Raw genomic sequence first — 23,115 nt, 5'->3', positions numbered from 1 at the left:
TTTAACCCTCCTGTTGTCCTGTGCGGGTTAAATTGACCCGTTTTAAAGTTTGAAAATGTGGGAAAAAATATATTTTTGTCCACATTTTCAACAATTTTGGGAGATTTTTGAATATTTTTTTGGTGGAAAAAAAGAAATGTTAAATGTTCCTTTAAGAACATTTACAAAAAATCTACCAAAATCCGGCGAATTTCGCCGGATTTTGGTAAATTTTTTTGTGAATGTTCTTAAAGAAAATATTAGAAGTTTTACTGATATATATGGAATCACTTTAGGTATTTTTAGGATTTTTTATATATGTATATATATATATATATATATATATATATATATATATGGAGTGAGTACATATATATATATATATATATATATATATATATATATATATATGTACTCACTCCATATATATATATATATATATATATATATATATATATATATGGAGTGAGTACATATATATATATATATATATATATATATATATATATATATATATATATATATATATATATATATATATATGTACTCACTCCAGATAGTTTTAGGATTTTTTTTGAAGATTTTTTTGCTCATGTTTCCAATGTTTTTAATGTTTTAATGTAAAGCACATTGAGTTCCCCTTGTGTATGAAATGTGCTATAAAAATACAGCTGCCTTGCCTTGCCTTAGAAGTAGCAACTATATCAATGAAATACATGCATCTCACCCCAAAACATTGAGTCTGTCTGTTACATTCACATAAACTAAAATAGGATTATTATTGTCTTTTTGTACATTTTTGTACAACAGGAGGGTTAAAGCCATTTTGTAGGAAGTAGTTTTAATTTCTGTTGAAATATGTTTATTATACATTGAGGTATTTCTGTTTTTTAGCCTGTGATCATTTGTATAAATAGTAAAGACAACAAACATCTGTCAGTGTAGCAGCACCCCAAACTATATATCCTCTAAAATCACCATAAAGCTGAATCAACACGTGTCCAAAGCAGTTAAGTGGACATTATCAACTTCATGAAGGAGGATGTAAAAGCAGAACTGTTGAACTGGACTGAACTGGATTCAGTTTGGTGCCCCTACAGAACCAAACTACCTCCTGCACTGAGCTGCTTTTGGGATTTTGGATTTTGTTTGTTTGTGAAAAGCATTTGGAGGTTTGTAGAGAGTCACAGTTTACAACCTTAGTGGAGAAATTCTGGCTTTCCTCTGGAGTCACTTCGTTTATCATTTCAGTTTTGTTTATATATCTAAAATCTGATTTAAAGTTCTCTACAATCTGTCCAACCTCTGAAACCTGGATTGAGTCATTTCATCTGCTCTAAATGTTCACACAGTTATCCGTTCACCAAACCTGTTACAGGATCATTTTTCTTCTTCCTGCAAAGCTAAAATATTAGTGGTGGGACTCGATTAAAAAATTTATCTAATTAATTACAGGCTTTGTAATTAATTAATCACAATAATCACAGTTTTGTCAAATAGCAATATTTGACACAATAAATGAAGTTTTTCAATTCAAATAAAATTGTGGTTGACAGTTGAATCAATGAATAGACATATACGTGTTTATAATTTAAAATTTATTTAAAAAAGGAAAAGGGGACATATAGAAAAAAGTGATTTTGATGATTTAAAGCCTGAATTTAGTTGTTTTTTCCACTGTATGGCACATAAAGTCAGCATAAGTAGTTCAAGGAGCTTCAGAAAGTTGAAAATCCAGAGATTCATTCTGTTTCCATCTTTTCTGGGTCTGATAAATGGTGGAATTTTGATGGTTCTTTTTATAGGAATATCAATTTTTATTTATGTAATTTTTTTATAAACAAAAATTTTATAATTAAGTTATTAAAAGAGCTATTTTTGTTGTTTAGGTTATTCCTCCTCCAAGGAGGCAGAGCCTCGACAGAGTAAAAACTTAAATCACAAAAATGTTTCATTTCTATTTATCTGCATTTTTCATCTGTCTGCTACATTCACAGATTACTGCAAATCTAAGTGCAATTATAGCGATTTTATTCAACATTTAAAGACTTTCTGTAAACTCAAGCACTGTCTAGAAAAGTGGTCTATTATGGGATGGCTACACCGTTAGCCGTTAGCATGACTCGTAGCTAACGTTAGCTCTGGTGCTAACAGCAACATGTTTTACATTGAGGTGATACCGTCGGCTTGAAGTGACGCAGTGATCAGAAAACTCTTTGTTGTACAATTTGCACATAACCAGGCTTTTATCCAAGCTGCCATCAGGAAGATTTTTAAAAGAAAACTTTCTGCCCAACAAGCTAAATTTCCCCTGGCTTGGGGAGAAATAAAGAACTTTATCTTATCTATCTAAAGCTCGTCTTCCTTCACTGTTTACCAGAGCCTGACTTCACTCAGTGCTTCCTGTGCTTCTTCTTCATGGCTACAAACAGACTTTAGGTTCATTACCGCCACCTACTGGGCTGGAGTGTTCATCAGCGTTACCAGTGTGCCAGAAATGAGGGAACTGAGGGGGGTGTAATTAATTGCGTTATTATTTTTAACACGTTATTTTCGCTGTAATTAATTAATCGAAATTAACACGTTAAAGTCCCAGCCCTATAAAATATATAATTCTATAATATTTTCATGGATTAACTGACTATTTCCTGTGTTTGTGTGTTAACAGGTATTTGATCAAATTTCTCTCCAAACTGACTGAAGATCAGGATGTGAACAAGATGACTCCTGGAAACATCGCTATCGTCCTCGGACCCAACCTGCTGTGGACTCACAACGAAGGGTAAGACAGCAGGGACGCATGTTTGCTTTTCAGCTTCTACAAGATGTGTTTTTAATTTGTTAGAAGATGCATCATTAGCGAAATAAACAATGCTATGGCTGAGCATCTACCTTAGAAATGCCACTTTTTGTCACATTTCAACTCACTGAGACTATTTCATCTGACATGATGAGAAATGAGAGTTAAAAAATTTCAGGCTTTTATCTTTAATAGTTCCTGAGATATTGTCATTCAAACAGCTTTAAATTTCAATATGTGAAAAAGTGTGCTGACAGTAGGTAGTACTTCCACTGTATGTTTTCTCTTTTTCTCTATATCTTTTCAAGTTTCAAAAGATCCCCTTTTTCACAATGCAAGCTCAGAGGTCTTTTCCACTCACTCACTCACATATATATATATATATATATATATATATATATATATATATATATATATATATATATATATATATATATATATATATATATATATATATATATATATATATATAAAAAGAAATGTATATATAAATAATATATAAATATATATATATATAAAAAGAAATGTATTGATATTGTTGATTTTAGGGTTAAAAAAATGTTTCATTCCATTTTAACCTTTAAAAATGTATATGAAAATATATTAAATAAAATTTATGTAACTTATTATAAATATTACAGTGTTTTTCCATTAATAGCACAACAATTAGTGTATTTAACATTAAATATGTTTGTTTTTTGCAGAAACTGCGGTTAAAGCTGACATAAATATTAAAGTATATGTCTGTTATTAACGCAAAAGTAACAAGCTGTATTTTTTTTACATGTAATAAATGCAGAAATTGCCAGGTTATTTGTTCTAAATATTGTAGCATGTTTCCATTACCAGCACAACAATATCAGTATTGTCATGAATATTACTGCATTTTTCCATTAAAAACTGTGCAGGAAACAAAAAACACACATTTCTCCTGATTAACCTGTTTACAGTGATTCAGTGTTATATAAACTAAATCAAATTGTTTTAGAGTTTACAGATTTTTACCGTCATGGTTTGACAGTTTTTCACCGTAAAATGTACAAACATTTTTTACAGTGTAGAATGTTGATGCATAATAAATATGGGAGCTGAAGATCAGATTTAAGCAGAGATTGGAGAGAATCTTTCCTGCGTTGTATTTGTCGCAGCTCCTGTTCAGCTTAGAAACCAGTTTTTCATGCAGCAAGTCAGTGAAGGCAGGACAGAGATGAACTCCACAGGGATTCTGTCTTCACTTCTCGTCCTCATTTTCATTAGCCCTCCAGTTGTCCTCATTTACAGGCATCAAAAAATATTGTTTCCTTGTCTGAAAAAAAATCCAAAAATTCAGCAAAAAAATTCCCCAAATTTCTGGAAATTTGCAAAACCTTCAGGAAGAAAATTCCAATAATTCCTTAAAAGTTTCCCTGAAAAGTTTTATTTTTAAAAAATCTCCCAAATTTGGTAAGAAAATTCTTGTACATATTTTCAAAAAATGAGTAAAAATCTTCCAAAAAAATCCTAAAAATATCTAAAGTGATTCCATATATATCAGTAAAACTTCTAATATTTTCTTTAAGAACATTCACATAAAAATCAACCAAAATCCAGCGAATTTCGCTGGATTTTGGTTGATTTTTTCTGTCAATGTTCTTAAAGGAACATTTGTTTTTTTCCACCAAAAAATGTTCAAAGATTTCCCAAAAATGTTGAAAATATGGACATCAGAAATTTCACTGTGAATTCTTTTTTTTTTTTTTTTTTTTTCCCCACATTTTCAAACTTTAAAACGGGTCAATCTGACCTGCAGGACGACATGAGGGTTAATGGAAAACATGAGCAGCTAATAAGAGAAAGGCTCCAGCAGCTCATGTCCAGGAGATCTTCCCTCCACTGCAGTATTTTCATGACTCAGCATCAGGGTGAAGGACGCCTTCTTTTTATCTCACAGTGAATCTCACCTAACTCCTCATCCCTCCCTAACTTTTAATTAGGATTTTAATAGCCCACATTTCTGAGATGATGTCTATTTCCCCCTCTAATGTGGTGAAAGCGTGTTAATCACCCTCTGAGCCTGAAACTCTTTGGAAATAATTAAAAAAGTCTTGGTCTGTGTCTGCTGCAGCAACATCACCGAGATGATGACGACCGTTTCGCTGCAGATCGTCGGCATCGTCGAGCCGATCATCCAGCATGCCGACTGGTTCTTCCCCGGAGGTGAGGAGCCACGATGCCACTTCTGTCAGATGTTAGAGTGCAGAAATGAAACAATGATTGATCCCTGTTGCTTCTGCCTCTGTTAGAAATCGAGTTCAACGTGACGGGGAACTACGGCAGCCCCGTCCACACCAACCACAACGCCAACTACAGCTCCATGCCGTCTCCAGACATGGACCAGATGGACCGCAAGCAGAACGACCAGAGCCGGCGGCCGCTCAGCGTCGCCACGGACAACATGATGCTGGAGTTCTATAAGAAGGACGGGTATGAGACACGTCTATGCAGTAGGAACACATTTACGACACTTTTAGCAGCAGTTTGGAGATCAGGACCAAATCTAGAAGATGTGTGAAGTTAGGCCAGGTTACCTGAGCATAAATGTTTTCATACATCAGCATTAACTGATAAGAAATCAAGAACAGGAGCAGAAAGAGTCATTAAATGAGAGTGCTGACCAACAGATCTACATTTCCATCCCTGCTGTTAACATCAGACAGAGAAAGGAGGAAGGACCATCTTTTATATTTATTAATATACACTAAAATCCTGCAATTCAGCTGAAAAGTCCCAGAATTTTTGTCTTTTGATTGTTGGTTACAGCTGAGTCAGTCACAGCTTCTTAGTTGAGCTGAAGAAGACAGGATTTTTTGTTTTTTATAAAATGTGGTTCAAGCAAACGGTTTATTTTTGATAAATTTTCAAGTGAGATATGTAGGATTAATTGATTGTAGTCAATGACAACGATTTGAAGCTTAGATTTGGTTCCATTTTCCAACCGATGAGTATTTCAAGGACCGTAGGAAAGTTTCTGGCTCTGATAAATGCTGTCATTTCAACACTTTTTCTTCAGACAACTTGCCTTTCAAACCTCCCATCAGATTTTGGGGTTTAGAGACATGAACGCCCTTTTTTGACATAAATACGTTACATTGCTGCTTTATTAATCTGCTAAACTGACAGCTTTAGTCTTTCAGACAAACACTGTAGAAAAAATGGTGAAAATTTGGCAGCAAGAGTGAAAAAAAATGTTAAAATAAAACAGACTGTAATGTTCAAAAACTGTGAAAATGGTGAAAATATAATTTTTTCTCTGATTTACATACAGTTTAAAAGTGTAATTTTATGTTCAAATGCTGTAAAAGTAAAAGCAAATATTTGCAAAATAATGCTATTTTTGCGAATTTAAATTTAAAAATGACAATTTTTCAAAAATTGCAATTTTTAAAAATTTACAATTTTCTTTAAATTATATGTTTTTTAAAAATTACAATTCTCTTTAAATTACAATTTTTAAAAATGTAATTGTATAAATAATTTTTTTAAAAATTACAGTTTTATTTTTAAAAAACTACATTTTTTTAAAAAACTACATTTTTTTAAATTACAATTTTTAAAAAATTTACAATTTAAAAAAATTCAATTTTTTGGTTGAATGTCTAAAAAAATAGGATTCTGCTAAAAAATTTTCTGAAAATTAAAAAACTAAGAAATTTCTTTACCATTTTTTCAGTCCTTGATATACATACTTTTTCATTCAAATAATGGCAAATATCAGTAAAATGACTTATTTATTTATTTAAGCTGATTTAAATAGGGTTAAAACTGTGTAAAAATAGATTATTATTGTTACAATATCAATCTTTTTGTTAGGTTAAATGTAAATGAATTCTTTTTGTATGATTTTACTCAATGTTATGTGAAATATAGCTCATCAGGTAGCATCCGTAAAACAACTAACTATTCAAAGAATTCATTTTTTAAAGTCCTGAAGTCACTTTTGCGTTAATATACCTCACAGCTTCATTCATAAACACCACAGTGACAGATTTAGTATGTAAATAGAAGGTGCAAAAAATGTAGATATTCCCAAATTCTATAAATGTAATGATGAGAAATTGAGTAGAGTGACAAAATATCTAAATGAGCTGCAGATGTGTTTTCAATATTCTTTTAAAATGCTAAAAAAGGCTGGATGAAGTAACAGATTCATGGTTTGATTGGAGGCAGCACCAGTCTATAAACAGCGTCTCTATAGTCCAGAACTGCTCCTCCAATAATCTGTTTCTGTTCCAGTCAGAGTGAAGCTGCTTCTAAACAAACCATCTCATGTGAAGCCTCCCAGTAATTACACTTCACGTCACTCCACCTCTGAATCAATCAGCAGTCCTCTCACATTCATTCGCCCAGCTGTCAGCTGAAGAGACGTGTTTTTTTTTTTTTACTCGACAGGCCGCTCTGAGGCAGGTAAAGTTTCCACCTGACTGCCGGCTGACAGGGTCGGACACGTCGAGTCAGACTGAGAAAACTCCCCTCTGATTACACCGGTTTCATGTGAGAAGTGACCTCGGTGAGAAGCTCGGTTTCTCAGCGAGGCGGACAGAAAAGGATGCCGTCTTTATCTGCTGCACCTGCCCTCCAGCTCTGTGTGAGAAGCCTGAAAGCGAGACTGACGAATAGGGAGCTGACATTTAGCCCGTGAAACGAGCGATCCCACAATCCTCCAGCCGTGGAGGAGGATTAGCTGGAAACCAGCTCGGTCGCTTTCTTTTCTGTTTCACTGTCTGTCTCCGAGTGTCTTTCTCTAATGCTTTAATACACCCCTGGTCTTATCAGGCCCGGCGGGGAGGCTGAGCTCTGCAGCCCGGAGAGCACAAGTAGTCCGGCTAATTAAACCTGGACCGAGCAGGTCTGATCAATGGAGCTCAGCTTTCAGTGGAGAAACACAGAAAACTCTTCAGAAGGCTTTGAAACAGAAGTCGTCTTCATTTTTATCTGGAAAAGACGTTAGATTTAAGTCCACAAATGGGGGAATATTAAAGTTCTGATCAAACAGCAACACAAAATTGACAAAAACTGCAGTTCTTTGAATGACCACTAGAGGCTTCAAAAGTGAAGCAACCCCCACAGACCTCCATGTTAAATTGTCCAACTTTACAGCAGAAATAAACAAGTTTACAGCCTGATGCATGAACAGTTTTGGTCTTTATAGCTAATCTGACCATTCATAATAACTGCAAGGGTTGTGAAATTTTATTTACCACACTCATTTAAATTGTATTAAGGCTTAAAGTTACGTAGAAGTTTAAGAGTGTGGCCGCTTTGAGTGACAGTTGACAAAAGTCAGGGATGCCAAGACAGCCAACAGCTCAGTTTTCTTGTTTTTCAAGCAAAACAAACAAAGACACCAATAAATAAATAGCCATGTAACTTCTGTTTCTGGTTTCCAAATGAAAAACAAAACAAAAAAGTACTACTGGAAATATAGATATCGTACTATTTGCATGTTAATTTCCTCTGCTCTGTTCAAAAACAGCCTGCAGTTCAGTCGAAAAGTCCCCAAATTTTCTTCTAGTGATTGTTGGTTACAGCTGAGTCAGTCATGGCTTCTTAGTTGAGTTGAGGAAGACAGAATTTTTTTTCTTTTTTACAGAATCTGGTTTCAGCAAACGGTATATTTTTGATGAATTTTCAAATGAGACATGTTGGATTAACAGATTTTTAATTAATGATCACGATTTGAAGCTTAGATTTGGTTCCATTTTCCTACAGATGAGTACTTCAAGGACCATTGGGAAATTTCTGGCTCTGATAAATGGTGTAATTTTGCATTTTTTATAAAGAGAACATGCCTTTTAACCCTCCTGCTGTCCTCATTTTACGGGCACCAAAAAATACCGTTTCCTTGTCTAAAAATAATACAATAATTCAGCAAAAAAATTCCATAAATTTCAGAAAATTTGCAAAACCTTCAGGAAGAAAATTCCAAGTTTTCCTTAAAAGTTGTATTTTAAAAAAAACCCCCAAATTTCTCCAGAAAATTCTTGTAAATAAAATCCAGCAAATTTTGCTGGATTTTGGTAGATTTTTTTGTGAATGTTCTTAAGAAACATTTTTAACATTTCTTTTTTTCCACCTAAAAATGTTCAAAGATTTCCCAGAAATGTTGAAAATGTGGACATCAGAAGTTTCACTGTGAAAATAAATTTTTTTTCCTACATTTTCAAACCTTAAAACGGGCCACTTTTGACCCACAGGACAACATGAGGGTTAAAGCTGCCAGTGGGTTTTGGGGTTTAGAGCGATGAGAAGGAAACTTTAGGACTCTTATGTTGGTGATTTTTGAGACGTCGCTGCTACAAAGAAACCAAACTTCTGCGAGAAATCTCTTGCATGTTCTTATATTTTATGGGGATTTTGTGGTATCCATCAGGGAAACGTTGACCTAATTAGAGCTAAATAGAGCAGTAATTTCCTCTCTGGGTCTGACGTGGTTCAAGCACTCGAGGGAGAGCACATTTCACCCCTCAAATCCTCATTACACTCAGCCGAGCCGAGCCGAGCCGAGCCGAGCCAGGCCGGCCCTCCTGCTTCTCCTCCATGTTGGCTCATCTTAAAAGTTTCTCCTGCCAGAGCTGCTCTTTGATAGCGCTGCTGCTAACGAGGCCGGCAGACTCTTGTCTCTAATGATCTTTGCTCCTGTCCTCACTGTGCTTGTCTCTGTTCCAACAACGCAGCATTAGGAAGATCCAAAGGTACAGTACAGCTCACTCCTCCTCCAGCCATCCCCTCATCACCCCGTTCATCACCCCGTTCATCACCCCGACGATGACAGCAGCTGTCCGTCATCTGTCGTTGTGTGTGTGTGTGTGTGTGTGTGTGTGTGTGTGTGTCTCTGAATGGACTCCTATAGTTCAATGTCTCTACAGTGTCAGGGGACGTGAACAAAGCAGCTGTTTTTTCTCTGTTTACACAAGTAGCATCTCTGCAGGTTCCCATTCTGGACTGACTAGTTCAGCCTGAGAGCACAATAGTCTGTTGTTGGTTGGTCTTAGCTGACTGTTTCAAATTAAAGGTTCACTTTCTGCTGTTGTCTCCATATTAAATGTGAAACTACAGCGAGTTAGCTTAGCATTAAGACTGGAAGGAGGTGGAAACAGCACAGATTAAGTCACTGATATTGTATGTATGTTATTTAGTGTTGTCTGCACCAGAATTACCAACATATTGGGTTACCCTCCTGTTGTCCTCATTTATGGGCACCAAAAAATATTGTTTCCTTGTCTGAAAAAAAAATCCAAAAAATCAGCAAAAAAAATTCCACAAATTTCTGAAAATTTGCAAAACCTTCAGGAAGAAAATTCCAATAATTCCTTAAAAGTTTTATTTTAAAAAAATCCCCCAAATTTGGCAAGAAAATTCTTGAGTAAAAACCTTCCAAAAAATCCTAAAAATATCTAAAGTGATTTCATATATATCAGTAAAACCTCTAATATTTTCTTGAAGAACATTTTTAACATTTCTTTTTTTCCACCAAAAAATGTTCAAAGATTCCCAAAAAATGTTGAAAATGTCGACATCAGAAGTTTCACCATGAAAATGTATATATTTTTCCCCACATTTTCAAACTTTAAAACTGGTCAATTTTGACCCGCAGGACGACACAAGGGTTAAATAAAAATCCATTCCTGTGGATGAGACCTCATCTGACAGATACAACCAGTAATCAACCAAACAAAACCTCTTTAGGTCAGTAAAACCAACTGAGACTCAATTAAGTCCCTGCTTCCGGCCAGTAAATAATGTGCCACATAAAACCACAGATATTTGTTAATTAATGAGTTTCAGAGGTGCTGGCAGACAGATTTTGTTACCCTTGGACTAAATAAGGCTGTTGCTGTTTCACTCTGCTTTCAGTTAATCTAAGCTAAGCTAAGCTAGCAGGAGATATTGAGCTTCTCCTGCAAGTCTCAACAACACCAGCGAGAACTTTGACTTGGCCCAAGCAGAGGTGTAATTAATAACCTTCACAGTGGCTGAGCTCCATTTAGTTCCTCCTTAAACTGTGCAGAATACAGAAAGAATCGTCTAAATGAATTGCAGCCAGTGGTAACGTCATCTGCGCTATGAAAAATGTCAGGAAAGTTCTTTGTGACTATTTGAGACCATAACATACATCTTTTCCATTTAAAAAGCTCTTGTTTCACAGTTAATAAATATTTACCATTTCACTTCACTCATACATGTGTAATAGGGTCAATATATCATCGAGGGACTTACTTTTATTAAAAGAAAAAAAAATTGTTTTTTATGTTCATTATTATCACGTCTTTACAAAAACCATCAATATTTATTATGGAAACAATCACTTATTAATAAAAAATGACTGGATATCACTAAAATGTTAACTAAATAACCATCCAAATTTAATAACAACCACCTTCTAATTAGCTAAACAACAATAAAATGAGTTTATTTAGAAATATTTTTGATTGTGTTCTTTTTATTAAGTTGAGATGACTCAAAATTTGTCCAAAATGACTGAAAAAATGTTCAGAATGACTCCAAAATGATCCATAATTACAGAAAATTAGTCCAGAATGACATGAAATTTGTCCTAAATGACTTGAAAATGATCCCAAAGACACAAAAATGATCCAGAATGATGAGAAAAGATCCAAACTCATATAAAACTTGTTGAAAAAGAAAGACAAGAAAATGTCCAAAATGACTCCAAACTTGTCCAAAATGACATGAAAATGATTCGTAATTACAGAAATTAGTCGAGAATGACATGAAATTTTTCCTATCAATCTATAATTGTGAGACGTTTTGTTTCATAGTTGACATTTTTTCTGTTTGCAGGTCTAAAATCAACATGGTCGCCTATAACCAAACACCACATGGCACTTTTAGAGAAAGATTCTTCTAAAAAATATATATACAATTGAGTAAAATTGAAATCAAAATTTATTTATAAAGATAAATGTTATTTATAAAGGTAAATGCAAGAACCAACAGGTTTAATATCAGCTTGGATCTTTTCTCGTCATTTGTGATCATTTTTGTGTCTTTGAGATAATTTTCAAGTCATTTAGGACAAATTTCATGTCATTCTGGACTATTTTTCTGTAATTATGGATCATTTTCAAATCATTCTGAACCATTTTTGAACCACTTTGGACAAGTTTTGAGTCATCTCAACTTAATAAAAAGAACACACTTAAAATAATTTCAGAATCAACTCATTTTATTATTGTTTAGCTAATTAGAAGGTGGTTGGTATTAAATTCGGACCGTTATGTAGTTGATATTTTAGTGATATCCAGTCATTTTTATTAATAAGTGACTGTTTCCATAATAAATAATTATGGAATTTGTAAAGACATGATCATAATGAACGTAAAAAACATTTTTTTTTTTTTACGTTTAATACAGATGTATGCAAGATAAATCCCATGGACTTCAAAAGTGTCTCAATTCTATATTGACCCAACAGATAAGAGATTTTTCCATTGAATCCACAGCGTAGATGAAGTGTTGTTTTGTGTTTCTGCATGCTGAGCATCGTACAGTACAGCTGTTCCTCTGCTGATCTGGGGTCAGGCCTTTTAAATGCACTGATGGTTCAGATGAGGAAACCCGAGTCCCTGTTTTTGGGTGTGGAAACCTGGAACCGCTGAACCACGAACCGTCCTCCCAGCGGCCGTCCTGTGCTCTGACTGGCTGTGCATCTCTGTCCCACTGCAGCATGGGTGTCAGGGTGATGGACACTTCTTGGGTGTCGCGCAGGGGCTCGTCGTCCACGCGTAAAACCTCCTCCACGCCGCCGAGCGTGCACCCCCCCGTCCCGCACGCCGACGCCACTCTCGTCCCCGAACAGGATTTCTCTGCCTCCCCCTCCCCCACCCCTCCTCCCACTAGCAGCGACCGAGCCAGGTAAGGCTGTTGTTGCCCCCGACCCCCTCCGTCCTCCTGTCTCACCCCAGCGTTCCCCCCTCCACACCTGCTGCCGCCGCTGCCCCGTCACGCACTGGAAAAAATGCTCCTCTCAAAACAAGAAAAAAACTTGTTTCAAGGAACTTTTACCTTGAAATAAGTGAAAAATCTGCCAACAGAACAAGTGAAAAATGGCTTGGTAAGATTTATTGAAAGAAGATAGGATATTTAGAATATTGAGATCTTAAAATTAGCTGGGAAAACTTATTTTAAGCTCTATTTTACCAGGATTGTCAAGCTTAGGTGTCTGAAAATAAGACAGATATGCTTAATTAAAAAAAAAAAAAAAAAAGTAGTTTTTCACTCAAAAATAGATTTTTTTCTTTCATGTAACCTCCTAATTTGAGACGTATTAACCCTCCTGTTGTCTTCATTTACAGACACCAAAAAATATTGTTTCCTTGTCTGAAAAAATCAGAAAAAAAATTCCCCAAATTTCTGAAAATTTGCAAAACCTTCAAGAAAAAAATTCCAACAATTCCTTAAAAGTTTCCCTTCAAAGCTTTATTTAAAAAAAAAAAAACAAACCCAAATTTGGCAAGAAAATTCTTGTAAATATTTTCAAAAAATGAGTAAAAATCTTCTAAAAAAAAAAAAAAGCTAAAAATAACTACAGTGATTCCATATATATCAGTAAAACTTTTAATATTTTCTGTAAGAACATTCACAAAAAAAAAATCAACCAATTTTGGTTGATTTTTTTGTGAATGTTCTTAAGAAACATTTTTAACATTTCTTTTTTTCCACCAAAAAAATATTCAAATATTTCCCAAAAATGTTGAAAATGTGAACATCAGAAGTTTCACTGTGAAAATATTTTTTCCACATTTTCAAACTTTAAAACGGGTCAAATTTGACCCGCTGGACGACAAGAGGGTTAAACTTAATTTGAATTTTCTTGTAAAATTCAACTCAAAACAAGATAATTTCAAGATTGTTTGACTTAACAAGATATTTAAGATGCATTGTCTTAAAACAAGTCCCTCCATCTGCTGAAATGTCTCTTGTTAAGTGAATTTATCTTAAATCGAATGGGATGAGACATTTTGCCTAAAAATAAGACAAATAGACTTGGTAAGATTTAGAGTTTTTGCAGTGCGACGTCTTTGCTGCTGCTGCTGCTGCTGCTGCTGCTGCTGCAACTGACACCAGAACCAGCGCTGTCTGCTCCCAAACCCCCAGTTCTTCCTGTCTGTCGCTCATCCTGTCACCTCAACCCTGGTGTCTCACCTCTGATGAAGCATGTCATTCCAAACTCTGTGATTGCTCTGAACCAGGGGTGTTCAACATGAGGCCCGTGGGCCAAAAGCGGACCTCCAGAGGGTCCAATCCAGTCCTCAGAGTGTAAAAATTACAGAGAAGACATTAACTGCAGATTGTAAATTAGTAAAACTATAAATTTAAAATTATTTCTAGACCATGACAAGTTGCTTTGATCATAAAGTAAAATACTAGATTATTCATTGTTCTTTTGTCATTTTGTGTCTCATTTTTGTAATATTTTGTCTCTGTTTCGTTGTTTTGTCTTTTTTCGGCCTGACTTTCATCTCACGTTTTTATTGTTTGGTTTCTCGTTTTTGTCATTTTGTGTTTCCTTTCCGTCTGGCTTGTGGTTTCTGTCTTATTTTTGTTATTTTGTGTTTTGCTGTGTTCGTTGTTTGGTGTGGAGTTTTTGTCATTTTGTGGGTTTTTTTGTCTCGTTTTTGTCGTTTTGTAACTTATTTGTCGAATTTTTTTCGCTTTTTTTGTTTTGTTTCGTGTCCCTTGTCAAATTTTTTGGTTGTTTTGCATCTTGTTTTTGTCATTTTGTGTCTCATTTTCGTAATATTTTGTCTTGTTTTTGTTGTTTTTTGTCTTTTTTTGTCTGACTTTCGTCTCACATTTTTGTCATTTTGTTTCTCATTTTTGTCCTTTTGTGTTTCCTCTTGGTCTCGCTTGGGTGTTTTGTCTTATTTTTGTCATTTTGTATTTTGCTCTACTCGTTGTTTTGTGTGCCATTTTGTGTTGAAAATGTGGACATCAGAAGTTTCACTGAAAATATTTTTTTTTCCCACATCTTCAAACTTTAAAACGGGTCAATTTTGACAGGCAGGACGACACGAGGGTTAATATTCTGCTTGTATTTAGTGAGATTTCACTTCTCTTGGGTTAGGTTGGGTTTCCATTTAACAAAATGTGTGTAAAAGTTGCTAACAGTTCATCTTGAGTTGAGTGTAAGTGATTCATTGCTGCATGTGCACAGTTTACATCTCTCTCTCTGTCTCCTGCCATCAGTCCCAGCATCATTAGCAGCATATCAGTCCATTGTCACAAGGCCTTGCAATGGATGAGGTGACTGACTTTCTGTTTTATTTCATTTCTGTGATTTGAAGAGACTTCTCACGAGCACCAGTTTTTTATTTCCCCTCCCCCCGGAGCCCTTTAGTTCTCCTCCCAACACTGATTAATATTCACCTGATTTCCCCCTGATAATGAACCAAACCCCCCGATCGATCCGTCCCACCTGAGACTAATGAATTCCTCCAGTTCCCCGTGAAACACTGACATTTCTATCGTTGCAGCTCAGACGATGCTTCCTCCAATTGGTCGGACTCCTGTTACGCCTACCCCTCCCCCGAGGAGGAGAGGCCGCCGCCCCCTTACCCCTCTTCTTCCTCCTCTTCCTCCTCCTCCTCCTCTTGCTCCTCCTACTCGCTCCCCCACCACCACCACCACCACCACTTCTACACCCGAGCACCTCCGTGTATGCGTCCCGTCGCTCCCGGCCCCGAGTCCGTTGCCCCCGGCCCATCCCCTCCACCCCGCCGCACCGGCTACAGCCCGCCCCCGCTGCCCCTCCACTCCCCGTGCCCGTCCCCCCAGCAGCTTGACGTCAACTCCAACCCCAAACCCAGCTCCCTGCACCTGCCCACCAAGCAGGCCTGCCTGCCCGACGCTCCGCATGCCGCCCCGCCCGAATCCAACGGCTCCACCCTTTACATCAAACCCCCGCTCGTTCTGACCCGCCACGACCTGTTCCCGGGCTCCCCCAAACCCCCCAACACCCCCCTGTCCGCCCCCCCTCCCTGGGCCACCTGTGCCTGTAGCCGAGAGCGAGGAGCCAAGCTGACGAGGTAAATGCGAGAAGCAGAATGCTCAAACTCCCTCGTACTTCCAGCACAGTTCACACACAAATGACAGAGAGGCCCGTCAGGGACAAAGAAGCATGAGGAAGGGGTGATGTAAGGAGGAAAGGGGGGTGGGTTTGGAATGAGATCCTCCCAACAGCGCCCTCGCCCTCCTTATTCTCCGTCTTATTACCTCCTCTGGTTTGTACCTGCCAGTCATGGAGATCAGTGCTCTTTAGGAATTCCACTATCACATCCATCTTTAATTTAATAGCCATGTATGCGATCCATAACTTTCCACGTCGCCAGGATGTTCAGGAGACGGTTGCCAGGCAACAAAGGAAATTCAAAGCTTTCAGCAAATGCGATTATAAAAGTGAGCGTTAATGAGTCATAGCAGCGAGCCCAGTTAACCCTGCCAGATCAGACCTTGAACATGAGCACAATGATGCATGTTGAAGCAAAAAAAAAGAAATAATTAGTGGCATTTTTCACAGGAAGTCTCATCTGCATCGTTCCACCACAACTGTACATCCCAGCAGCTTCAGCCATCCATCCATGTAGCCGAGCCGGTTACCTGGTTCTGTTCTGACCTTCAGGTCCTCCTCCCATTGGCATTCTGGCTGCATGCCGCTGTAAGACCAAGGAAAATCCATTAAGCCATCAGGGATTATTTGGGATTTTTGAAGTGCTTCTGCTGCTCCGCTCTATAGACTACATGTCCATCTGCTACAGGGGATACTCAGCCAGTCTGACATTGAACTATGGGTGCTCTTTTATTTTTTAATGCGGCAAAAGATTTACGGAAGCAGGCTGGACATGCCAGAGAATGTGGGTTGTAATGTTTGTCTTCTGTCCTTCTTTCTTTCCTCAGTACCCTGAAGAACAAGGAATTGTCTCCAGTGATTGGACAGAAGGGACTCCAGGGGACAGTGACCTCTAGTGGACAGTCCCAGCACTCTGAGCACAGTCCACACACCCTGAGGAGAGGTAACACAGCTGCCTTTTTACCTCTGGTTGTCCTTGCAGTAGCCTTAATCTTCTAAAACCCACTGTTGCACAAATATGACATCAGTTTTATTTTTTAATATTCTTATATATATATATATATATATATATATATATATATATATATATATATATATATATATATACATATATATATGAAAAAATTATCTATATATATAATGATATACATAGATCATTTTTGTTTATTTTTTTTCTCATATTCTTTTTTGTTTTTTATTTTTGCTCATTTTCTTCTATATTTGAGTTTATTTAGTATTATTATTGTTATTATTTATATTTTTAGTTTTATTTTATTTTTTTGCATTTTTTTCTATTTTTGAGTTGATATCTATAATTTTTTTCTTGATTTTCTTTTTTTTGCTAATTTTTTTCTATATTTATTTTCTATATTTATTTATATTTATATATATTTTTATATTTGGGTGTTACAGGGTTAAACTCATTTATTTCCACAGTTTCCTCTCTGCCGCTAAATCTGCACCAGCCCTGGCTTCACTTATGAGTGAAAATAATTGGTTTTGTCGCGTTTGAAAGACAATATTACCAGTCAGAGCAGTAACTTTTCTGTTTAAAGCCTCAGCTGAATGCCGGCACGTTAACAGGAAGGACACAGCAGCACAAGGTTGAAGCCAGAAAGTCTTGTTCTGCCTTTAAAGAGTGATTGATCATTTAGCAATTATCTTTTATGCACTAATAAAATCATCCTATCTATTATTTAATGCTGGTAATGAGGTGATTAAAAGTTGCAGCGGGATTTTTTCTTGCCAAGTCTAGTCTGTAAAACCTGATTTCATTCATTAATTCTTCCCTCAGAGAAAGAAAAGTCCTTGAAAAAACACAATAATTACTGACACTACAGATCTGTCATCTTTATTTATACTCCACCCGGGTTTCACCCTTGTTTTCCTTTCTAAAATATTCTTAAATTCAAATGTCACAGATTGTTATTTGACCTTTGAGGGAACTGTGATTTTCGGTTGTACACATAAATCTGACTTAAAAGGACTTAAGGCTTTAATTTAGTCAAGAGAAAAAAAACAGATCTTCAGGGCTGATTAGATTTGAAAGAAGCACAGGTGAGCATTTTTTGATTTTTACAATGATCATTAAACCAGATTTATAGATGGGGGATGAAGATGAGGAGCTTAAACAGGTGAGGAACGAATCACAAAATATTGCAATATGAGAACTGTAGGATTCAGCATGAAGCAAGGATGAAAAGTCGGCATCAAGAAATCTGTATCCCAACTTCAACCTGATTTCTTCTCCTGCAATGAAACTGTGCAGAGCCTTATTGTAGTCTGTAAGTGCTCTACACTGTTGTGAGCATGTATACTTGTGCAGTAGTTTATATGCAATGTTCTGAAGTCCAACAGCCAAATCGGTTAGTTTTCCTCATGTACTTTAGGCTGAAATGGATCAAGCTGCAAGTTGGAGCTCATATATGTGGAACAGCGGTTACTTTTTGCAAAAATACGGCAACACAGAAGAGGGAGAAAACGTCAGAAATAACTGACTCAGTACTCGGCATAGTTTAAGCTGTGAATTCAAGAAAAGTACAGTTTTTAATTATTTTTTTCATTAGCATTTGACACTTTGTGCTGCATTTTTCAATTTAGTAATTTTTTTATTCACAGTATATTTTACACATTTTTGTGCATTTTGTATCCTAGTGTATTTTTGTATCATATTTATATGTGGGTCGATATATAGTTGAGGAACTTTTGAAGCCCATTGGATATCACTGGATATCACTAAAATGTCAACTAAATAGATACAATTTGTTATTTTCCATATAAAATTTGATATATTGCCAAAAACGAAATATCTGTCATGATTATCTCAACTTAATAAAAAAAAAAAACACAATCAAAACTATTTTTGAATAGTCATTTTATTATTGTGTAGCTAATTAGAAGGTGGTTGTTGTTGAATTCAGACGGTTATTTAGTTGACATTTTAGTGATATCCAGTTATTTTTTTTGAATAAGTGATTGTTTCCATAATAAATAATGATGGAATTTGTAAAGACATGATCATAATGAGCATAAAAAAAACAGTTTTTTTTTCTTTTAATAAAAATGTATGCAAGATACATCCCGTTGACTTCAAAAGTCCCTCAATTATATATTGACCCAGCTGACATACGTACAATCGCCTTTTAATAAATCTGCAGAAACAATCAGTGTTTTCTCTTGTCTTTTTGTTGGTGTCTGTGCAGCAAAGAAGTTGGCCCCGATCCCCCCTAAGGGCCCGTACTGCCAGTCTGGAGCCATGTCGGACCAGTCGACCGGCCAGCCGTCTCCGGTCAGCCTGTCGCCCACCCCTCCCAGCACTCCGTCCCCGTACGGCTTCAGCTACCCCCAGGGCTACGCCACCATCGGCTCCCCGGGTCAGCTTCAGACGGCCACCACCCCGTCCCTGTCCTCTCCGCCCTCGCTGGCCGGGACCCTCACCAAGGCCCGGCCCACCCCCAAGCCGCCCCGGCAGAGGCCCAACCTGCCTCCTCCTCAGCCCCCCACCACCCCCGGCACCAGCCCCCAGCCTCTGGAGCACTCGTCAGGTCTCCTGGACGGTTTGTCTCCCGGGGAAAGCATGTCCACAGGTAACGAAGCCTTGGGGATACTAACTATGGGTATATTTCACTTCCTTAGATTTATATTTCTTCTACATTTTATTAGATTGCTAAATTAGAAAAATTGATACTGTGTTTTGTTTAAATAATAATAATATATTATCATAAGGTCAGGTCAGGTTTTAATGAGTTTAATTAATTTTCCTCAAGCAGAATAACACTATAATATATTACACACCGCTGCTAGTTAGAGAAGTGCACATTTCAGGGTGATGGAGTTTTTTTAATAGCTTTGGATTATATAGTAAGTCCAATAGATAATATATTTAACCCTCCTCTTGTCCTCATTTATGGGCACCAAAAAATATTGTTTCTTTGTCTGAAAAAAAATTCAAAAATTCAGCAAAAAATTCCCCAAATTTCTGAAAATTTGCAAAACCTTCAGGAATAAAACTCCAATAATTCCTTAAAAGTTTCCCTAAAAAGTTTATTTATTTTTTTTTTTTAAATTGTTGTTGGACTTAATGCTCTTTTTATGTATGTATTTGCCTCAACATCTCTTGTAATTAGTAATATATGATTGAATGTGTATTAATTCATTGTTGAAAATAGTCCAAAAAATGCACTATTCCCAACACATTTTTTCCATCTCGATTTCACACAGGAGTTTAAAAAATATTTTGCTTCAAACCAAAATTAACAGCTACTTTTTAGAGCTTTCTGGCCTTTTTTGAAAACATGAAGCTGCATATTAGTAGCCCATTTTTCTAAATAATGAATTTTAAGGCCGAGTCCACAAGAGATGGACAACCATACTTTTTCATGATATGCAGACACCAGACTCATGCTTCAGTCAGTGTCTACCAAGAGAAGAGCTATTATAGATGTAAACGTGCATTTTAATTGGACTAAATGCTTTTAAAATTGTATTTATTTGCCCTGGAATTACTTTTAATGAGTTACGTACAGTCATGTATGTATTGTATGTATATTTATACATAGCTTAAACACTATTCAACACTATTTTATTGCCATTTTTTGCAGTAAGACAAATATAGAATAACACAGAAGCATTCTTAGGTGTCTTTCTGAATCCAGATAGACAAATATACACTGCCTGGCCAAAAAAAAAGTTGCTGAAATGGTTCCATCAGGCTAGAATGAAAGTTCTGGACTGGTCTCCCCAAAGTCCTGACTTGAACCTATCAAGAACCTGAAGAATCAAGTCAGAAAGACGACAAAAATTTGTCGTCTTTCTGTCTCAGACTTGAGTCAGCTAAATTGATATTATAATGATACTGCCACCTCCATGCCTGACAGTAGGTGTAGTGTCCAGAGGAGTCAAAGATAAACCAGCAGATGGGTGCATCAGGGTAAGAAGAGAGGCAGATGAAGTGATGCCCTCATCATGTCTAGTTCCTACCAGCCTGTGGGGGTTAGGGTTAAGATCTGGGGTTGGTCAGGTTCAGCAACATTATGTTCCCAAAGAATGAGGTCAGCTGACTACCTGGATATACTGAATGACCAGGTCTTTCCATCAGAGGAGTTTTTCTTCATGATTCATGAGGCTCACATTGACAATGAGTGGATCAGGGAGCATGAGATGGATTGTCCTCCACAGAGTCCAGACCTCAGCCCCACTGAGGATCTTTGGAATGTTCTGGAGAAGACTTTGTGCTTCTTGGTGAAAATTTGATGCATCTCTGGCCAGAAACAAATGCTTATTGAAACGATGCCACAGTGAATGAGTGCCGTACTCAAAGCTAAAAGCAGTCCAACAAAATATCAGAATGGGCGTCTTTTTTTTTTTTTGGCCGGGCAGTGTATGAATGTGCATTGTTGTTCCACTTAATGTTCTTTTTATGTATTTATTTTCCTCACTTGCAGGTTCTAACTGTGTTTTGGTCTAATGTTCCTCTTGTCGACTGCTCTTATTGTCTCACTTACAGCGGTATGAGGCGAGAGGTTCATTGTGATTCTTTGTGTGAGAGGGACTTTTAGGGTAAGCAGGAGTTCCTGTGCTAAAGCCTCACCTCCCCACCCTCCAACCCTTCCAACCCCTCCGCCATCTTGGCCCAACACCGAGCCTCCCGCTCACATCAGGGTGAAGCTGCCGGTAGAAGCAGGTTTTTTGGATCTCTGCTCTCCGACAGCTTCACCCTGGAGCCGCTCCTCATGACTCCTCATCGTGTTCGTGTCGACATGCAACTGCTGTGTTCAGTCCAGCTTTAACACACCTTGCATGGCGGCTGAGACTGATGCATGGCTTACATGGGCGTGTCTACCTGGACGGGGCAGGTGGCAAACACCTACAACCTTCTCTGCCCTTCCCATAATGCCCTGCTCCAGCTGTCCCTTCCCCTGGCTTGGACACCCACCCAGCACCCCTCACACTCCCCACCCACTCCACAATCTCACTGCCCACCGCTGTTCCCCGGTCAGTTTTCCCATCACAGTGTGGATGTTTTCATGCTCACGAAGGACACCGAGATTTACGTTACTCGTATCAAACTGAGGTCAATATATTAGTTTATACACCAGTATAACGAACTGCATTGATCTCATGGTTTGGGGTTTTGATGGTGTGTTTACTGAGTTGACTAGTCTTCGTCTTATATACTCATTGATCAGCAGGTTTAAGCACACAGGCTGCATGATATTGGCTTTCCCCCTAGTGTTTCAGCCATTTCAGCCAACCCTGGTATAAAAATACTGAGATTTTCAATTTCACTGCTGCAACAAGATGTGTCCAAAATCGGTCAGTGGAGTTTTATCATTACAGGGACAGGATGCAGATTTATACAAACCAATTAGTTCACTGATAAAGGTGGAAAGTGCTCCTCAACTTGTGAAAACCTTTCTATAATCTAAAGAAATAACACTGCAGATGTCACAGCGATGTCACTAGGGTTATCCAGGGATTTTTCAAAATCCTTAAAAGCAAAGCTAATCCCTCAGCAACCATCTTGCTGTTGCTAACAAGATGTGACTCCTGTATATATTTAGTAAATTATTAGGGAAAGAGCCACAACTGCACTTTCAATGTATACTGGGACATAAAAAGAACACGTATAGATTCACTCGCCAAACCTTGTAAAAAGGTCAGGAAAGGTTTGGTGTCTTGTCCCCAAAATTAGGTTTATAAAGCACTTTTTACAGATTATCCTTCATGTGCACAGTTTCACAACTGGATGGATGTTTTCCAGTTCAGCTGTTAAAAACCTGACAGCTGGCATTTTGGGTGGATGGATGGATGGATGGATGGATGGATGGATGATAGATGATGGATAGATGGATGATGGATGGATGGATGGATGGATGGATGGATGGATGGATGGATGGATGATAGATAGATAGATGGATGATAGATAGATGGATAGATGGATGATGGATGGATGATAGATGGGTGGATGGATGGATGGATGGATGTTGGATGGATTGATGGATGGATGGATAGATGGATGATAGATGGATGGATAGATGGATGATAGATGGATGATGGATGGATGGATGGATGGATGGATGGATGATGGATGATGGATAGATAGATAGATAGATGGATGGATGGATGGATGGATGGATGGATGGATGGATGGATGAATGATAGATAGATAGATAGATAGATGGATGATAGATAGATGGATAGATGG

The 23,115-nt window shown here is 37.2% G+C and overlaps 1 protein-coding gene across 7 annotated transcripts in view; it reads left to right on the top strand.

Moving 5' to 3' along the window:
• Positions 1-23,115, top strand: part of LOC111586470 (rho GTPase-activating protein 44-like) — a 135,289-nt gene that overhangs the window by 103,458 nt on the left and 8,716 nt on the right. For 2 of the 7 annotated variants that reach the window (XM_055004484.1, XM_055004483.1), the window contains exons 14-22: positions 2,648-2,761; positions 4,884-4,975; positions 5,062-5,242; positions 9,493-9,510; positions 12,506-12,694; positions 15,029-15,085; positions 15,316-15,867; positions 16,736-16,851; positions 19,112-19,495. In XM_055004484.1, coding sequence (XP_054860459.1) covers positions 2,648-2,761; positions 4,884-4,975; positions 5,062-5,242; positions 9,493-9,510; positions 12,506-12,694; positions 15,029-15,085; positions 15,316-15,867; positions 16,736-16,851; positions 19,112-19,495 — 1,703 coding nt within the window. Of the gene's footprint in view, positions 1-2,647; positions 2,762-4,883; positions 4,976-5,061; positions 5,243-9,492; positions 9,511-12,505; positions 12,695-15,028; positions 15,086-15,315; positions 15,868-16,735; positions 16,852-19,111; positions 19,496-21,414; positions 21,468-23,115 lie in introns of all 7 variants that reach the window. The other 5 variants (XM_055004488.1, XM_055004487.1, XM_055004486.1 and 2 more) reach the window with 4 other exon arrangements.

The sequence above is a fragment of the Amphiprion ocellaris genome, chromosome 18, assembly GCF_022539595.1.
Source record: "Amphiprion ocellaris isolate individual 3 ecotype Okinawa chromosome 18, ASM2253959v1, whole genome shotgun sequence".
NCBI classification, from domain to species: Eukaryota; Metazoa; Chordata; class Actinopteri; family Pomacentridae; genus Amphiprion; species Amphiprion ocellaris.
This window is presented reverse-complemented; position numbering and strand designations above follow the sequence as displayed.